Here is a 6,384-nt window from a genome sequence, read left to right as displayed (position 1 = left end):
AAAAATAAATAATTATCTATGTACGTAGGTCAGTGGCAAAGCTAAAAGATCTGCACTAAATAGAATCTATCATATATCTATGTAGATCTAGTCAATCTAGATCTAGAGTCTAGATAGCTCTATAATAATAATATATCTATATTATATTTTAGCTTTACTCAAATTACTGGCTTTAGCTTATTCAGTGATATCAAGCTGTTCAGATCTAGAGTAAATCTACTAGACTAGATTTAGAACTCTTAGATTTCTAGATTATTCAATATTTGATTATTCTAAATCTAGACTCTAGATAGAATCTAGCATTCGCCATTTCGGCAAATTTTGTGTATGTATCTCATTCTCAGATTCTGTATAAGAGACTATAAGTATAGTCATAGATCTATTCTAGTATACTGTATAGTTAATAAGTTATAGATTTACTAGATCTATATTCAATATTGGGTAATTATACTAGATTCTAGTCTAGTATAATATAGATCTAGAATCTAGATTATCTGATATAAGATTTAACCTAGATTGGCTAGATTAAAACTAGATCTAGATTCTAGATATATTATAATATATTGGTAAGATTTAGATTAAGAATATTTATATTTATTATTATGTTTATTATCTTTACTTTACCTTTAGACGATTAGACACTTTAAATTTTAGACAATCTAGATTCTAGTAGTAGTTCTAGTCAAGTCCAAGTCTATGCTCTAACAGACTCTAACTCTAGAATACTTAAACCATTCCATTTTTGCATTAGACAGCCTCCTATTGATATTGCAATGGCTGTTGCATCTGTTGCCAAAATAAATTCCTTAGTATTGGTAGGTAATTTCAAAATTGGTGCTCCAGAAAAGAAAGTTTTAATTATGTCCAGTGCTTCTTGACATTCTTCCGTCCACACTATATTGTTAGGTTTTCCTTTCTTTGTCAGATTTGTTAGTGGTTTAATTATTTCTGAAAAATTTGAGATAAATTTTCTATAAAAGTTGCATAGCAAAAGGCTTGTGATTGGCAGCTGGTAATGGAAAATGGACACGATATATAGCACAAATAGGACATATATGGGACTACACAAAACAAAACAAAGAATATTTCAGAATTTTTATTGGCCATCAATTAGTAAGGACATAAAAAGTTATGTGACTTCGTGCCAATTATGTTCTAGAAAAGGAGCAAGAAACATAGAAGCACCATTAAAGAGGGTGGATGTACCAGATAGACCATTTAGTAAAATAGCGATTGATTTAATCGGTCCAATGCCAGTGGTATCAAATAAGGGTCACTGTTATATCCTTACTGTGATAGACGTGTGCTCCAGATGGCTGGAAGCCTCTAGATACTCTATAGTCAATACTAATAGTCTCTAGTGATATCTAGATTCTAGATCTATATGATCATTAGTATTAGTTAAAAGACTGCCTAATTAGGAGAGAAGATTCAAAAGTAAAAGACTGCCTAATTAGGAGAGAAGATTCAAAAGTAAAAGACTGCCTAATTAGGAGAGAAGATTCAAAAGTAAAGTAGCAATTATACTATTTATACATAACACACTGATCCATAATCTTCAAATATACAAAAACAAAATTAATAAAATACTCATAAAGACACAAAGACAAAGATAAAGGCACATTTCTCGTTCAATGGGCATAGCCAGGATTTTTTTTTTGTGGACGACATAGATGGTCTGGCAGGGAGAGAAGAAGAATAAGCTGACTTAATGATGTGCATTGACAAGACTTTTGCAGCATATGGTTTGCAAATCAATGCAGAAAATAAACACAAATTATGACCAATAGCCATCAGGGCTTTAGTTTAAAAGGGACATCAGTATTGGTAACAAGTGTCACTAGTTTTAAATACCTTGAAGCTATTGTCTCAGATGAAACCAAATCTGGACAAATTTTTACAAAGTGCTCCTTCCCTAGTTCCATTAGAGCATGGAATGAGTTGTCAGAAAAGGCCAGGAAAGTCACTGATTAACTTGCATGACCTGATTGACACACAAAATGCGTAGGCTATAATTATCTTCTACTTTTGAATTAACTTTTGTAATTTATTTTTTTGCTTCGTCGTAATATGATCATCACATTGATCTTGATCATCAGTTGGAACAATGAATGACTTAATTGTTGATCAATTTGATATCTAGAATTGATCTAGAATATCTAGGTATACCTCTAGACACTAGAGTAGTAATCATTTCATATCCCATGTTGGCCATAGACCACCAGCCCGCTTCCTCCAGGCATCTTGGTTATTTGTGAGTCTCTCCATAGTAGACTCTACTAATCTCTAGTAGATCTATATACTAAATAAATTGACATTGTCTAAATTGACAAAATCTAGATATATGTAGAGATTAGAATCTAGAATTCTAGATCATATTATTCTATATAGTTATAGATTATAATAAGTAAAAAGGCACCATTTCAACCTTCCTGATGATGTGAAGGTCATCTGTTTCTATGACTGACTGTTAACAAGAGTGTCATGTGGGCATCACAGTGACCAACCTTTCTTCTACTACTGTTAAGTAGCCTACCAATTAGAGTTGGGTGGACTCAAGAGCAAGCTTAAAATCCCAGAGCTCAAAATCCCAGTCTTGACAGAGATTCAAACCAGAGACCCCTTAGTTAGGAAGCCAAGCATTTAACCACTCAGCCACCATGCCCTCATAGATTATAGATGTCTAAATCCATATATATTACATCTGGATAATTGTAGATCTATCTAGATTTTATAGATAGATAGATGGAAAGTACTATGGATCTATAGTTTAAATATTAAATCAAACCAAGTAAGGGCACGTTGAAAAATTGCTGAAAAGTTGCTGGCAGATCTTTTTAATGAAATATGTGCACTTCCCTCCATAAGCAACCACCTGGTTATACTGTCTTTGGAGTCACCAAAGTAATGTCACAATGTATTTTTCATAATAAAAAGGAAACCATTTACCTTTAGTTAGATTACTAGTTAAATTACTGAACAATCAAGGACAAATGACAATGACTAAAAAATAAAAAGCAAAAATACATTGAACCATAGCCTAATAAAATACTCAGACACATTTTTTTTCCATTTCTCTTCTAGAACTAATTATTATAGTGCTCTTTCTTTCTCAATACCATTAGAGCAAACAATGAATTGCCAGAATCAGCAACAAAATATATGACTTCTAAAGAAGAATTTTGGTCTCTAGTTAAAATGCAGGACTAGATGGATATACGTAGGGCATAATTATCTACATTTTTGAAGGAACGTTTATAATTTATAAGATAAAAGTTTCAAACTTAATTCTTCAGTTTTCAAGAATAATTTTGTTACACAATTTTAACTTAAAAACCTTACACATTTTTATCTCCCTTAGTTGGCCACATTTAAAAAAAAATTAAAATTAAATTTCAAGTCAATTTAAATTGTCCAATATTATTCTCCACAGGATAAACATGATGTTAAACAGTGAAGGAAAAGAAAGTGGAGACAATAACTTCAGCATTCAAACTGGTACTGATTCATTTGTCTCTCGAAGTAATGATGTTTTTGCCAGTCTTGGAGTTCTGGAAGAAAAGCATTCAGCATTTTTGAAAGCAAAAATCTTGGGCAAAGATGACCCTGACCTGATGAAAGATGACCCAGAAGATGAAGATACATGTACTGCTGCTGAAAAAGAGAGGCTAAATCGAGAACAGAGGTTGAAATTGGGTCTAACAAGAGATTCCGATTTTGAGCCTCGTTCCCACAGCAGGTCTCCGAACAGAGATTCCAAAAAGAAGAGTGATAATGGTGAGCAGTATAGAGAAGGTTGTCTGTTTAAACGTCCAGGCAGGCCACCTCGCCAACCATATGTTCCAGATTTCAAAAGGCATCCTGAGAGGTACACTTGCTATACACTAAGTGATGTATCTGAGAGTCAGATGTCTGAGAAATCCAACCAGGGTGCAGCTTTTGCTTTTCTAGAGGAGCAGCGATTGCTCAGAGAAAAAAGGGAAAGAGAATCACTTGGCCTAACAGAAGAGGCTGAGAAATTTGATAGCAGTGATGCTGCCTGCTCACAGGGTAAAATAACCTTTTCTAATCCAAGGTCCAGAAAGCAGCCTGCAAGTGAGCAAATGATGTCCTGTAAAGACAGTTTAGCACCCGCTACTGGTGTGTCTGTTGATATAGATGCAGAGAGGGATGCCAATCTCTCAACTGAAGTAAAGACAGACAAGAAAATGGAAGTTGAAGAAAAAACTTTCAAGACCAGAAAAAATGTTAGAAGGCAGATAAGGAAGGGAGACAATGATGATCATTCTGACTGAAAAAAATGTTTTAAATAAAGTCATATCATGAACAAATCATAAATTCCAGCTTTGGTCCTGGGCTGGAATGCGTACATACAAGTACTTTAGTGCCTTCCTTTGAGGATGGACATCTGTGTATTGATCATGTGCAATGAGAAGAACTGTTCACTCAGAGCTTGGGCTAGCCAACAACTTTGCCTTACAGTCTGTTAGAATAATTTTAGGGTGCACTTTTTGTGTTTTTGACTTCCCTAGAACCTCTATTACCTACAATGTCACTAGAACACCTGATCACATTAAAGTGATTAGTGTCACCAATTTTTTTTTTCCTGGCTTTCCGATTCCTTTCTAAAGTCATTTGTACTGGTCACTTTCCAATGACTTTTCTACCTAAAATGTCCATAGTTAAATAATAATTTCTTCTTTCCTATTTCTTGATTCCACTCTATTTCTTATATATCAAGTTGCTCAGAAAATTCTTATTCATTTAACAATATTCAAATTCATTTGTAACACTTTACAAAAATAAAAGAAATTATATGACTACATATAATATCTGAATTGAAGGCTCAGTGGCTGAGTGGTAAAGCCCTTTAAGCTTAAAAACAAAAGTAAAACATGTATATATTTATATAAATAAATATATATATATATATTTATATAAATAAATATATATTTATATAAATAAATATATATATATATTGTTAAAAAAAATAGATACAGATACTCAGTAATGAATTGCCTAACTTTTAACTTCTAATAAATTAATAATAAATGTTAAAAGACTAGAAAAGTAATATTTATTTCCCCACATTGAAAACAAAACAAAACACTGTAAAGCAGCTCTCACATATTGTACTAAATTACATTTTAATCCTACCTATATTCTAAAAAATATAATACGCTGGTACATACTTCAGTTTTAATTTCATAAATTTACATCAGCACTGCATCTGATTACTGAGTGTATCAGATTATGAAGTGTCAAGAGTTGACTGTATTTACGATTAGCAAATAAAAACATGTATCTTTATGAGGCATGAATAATAATGACATGGAACATTTATCTAGTACAGTCCCAGGTTCCAGTTCTGATCAGGCGATTTCCCATTTGTAGGTATGAGTAAAAGATTGGCTCACACAGGATACAAGTGTTAATTCAGCTCTAATTGATACATAACAAACTATATCTGACATGGTGTTAGATGATTCATCTTCCTTACATAGTAAGTCTCGATGAAAATTAAGACTTCATTCAACAAACTCATCAGTCGATTGCATCTTATTATGAATCAAATAATGTCTATGGTGCAGCTGTTCAAATAATAATGTTATGTTTTTTTTAAAATGAAAAATGCAACATAGCACATTTTTTTTCTTCATTAGTTTATCCTATTTCCATTATTGTCATTTTATATTATGATAATAAAAGCCTATTTTTTGTTAATATGATTTGCTAGGTTGTTTTTCTTTCATTTCTATTATTATTATTTTTTAGATGTTCTTTTCCCTAACCCTAACCTGCAAAATTAAACAGTTAATGATCCATTTTCAAATTATGTTTTACATGTTTTGTATGTTCCTTCACCTATCCCTTAGTCTAGACTAGAGTTAGGCACATGCCGATGCAGCCGGTGACACCTACAAATATTAGGTGTACCCACGTTATAGATTTTTAAAAATACATATTAGAAATATATAAATTTAAATTGCTGTGTAAATTATAAAATATTGAAGAGACTAAAGCAGGGATTCTCAACCTGTGGATCGTGACTGCTTTTGGGGGTCGAATGACAATTTGCCATTGGTCGCCTAAGACCATCGGAAATTTTGGTTTTTCGTCTATTTTTTTTTTTTTTTTTTTTTGGAATTTTTTTTCTTTGTCATACGATTTCTTAATGTTGTTACAAGCACGCTTGTACCATAGATGGTATACATTAAAGATAAACTTTTTTCTTTTTTTAAAAATTTAAGCACAAATCTATTTTACTCTGGTTGAGGGTCACCGCTTAGTGAGGAATCGTATAAGGGGGTCGCCGAGCTAAAAAGGTTGAGAACCGCTGGGCTAAATGAACATTGCCTGTACCGGTACATGTCATTCTAAAAA

At 32.5% G+C, this 6,384-nt stretch overlaps 1 protein-coding gene across 8 annotated transcripts; it reads left to right on the top strand.

The window, feature by feature from the left end:
- The first annotated feature begins 94 nt into the window (after positions 1-94).
- On the top strand, positions 95-5,729 carry LOC106072702 (protein TSSC4-like). Of its 8 annotated transcripts, none has more exons than XM_056045000.1 (2): positions 95-210; positions 3,434-5,729. In XM_056045000.1, exon 2 carries the CDS (start codon positions 3,441-3,443, stop codon positions 4,293-4,295), a length of 855 nt encoding a protein of 284 aa, XP_055900975.1. In that variant the 5' UTR covers positions 95-210; positions 3,434-3,440; the 3' UTR covers positions 4,296-5,729. The 8 variants fall into 8 exon arrangements, with proteins under 8 accessions (XP_055900975.1, XP_055900971.1, XP_013088596.2 ...); XM_056044996.1 differs by lacking the exon at positions 95-210 and adding an exon at positions 275-441; XM_013233142.2 differs by lacking the exon at positions 95-210 and adding an exon at positions 304-365.
- The last annotated feature ends 655 nt before the right edge of the window (positions 5,730-6,384 follow it).

This window comes from Biomphalaria glabrata, chromosome 10, assembly GCF_947242115.1.
Source record: "Biomphalaria glabrata chromosome 10, xgBioGlab47.1, whole genome shotgun sequence".
NCBI classification, from domain to species: domain Eukaryota; kingdom Metazoa; phylum Mollusca; class Gastropoda; family Planorbidae; genus Biomphalaria; species Biomphalaria glabrata.
The sequence above is the reverse complement of the archived record's forward strand: the minus strand, read 5'-3'. Positions and strand labels throughout refer to the sequence as shown.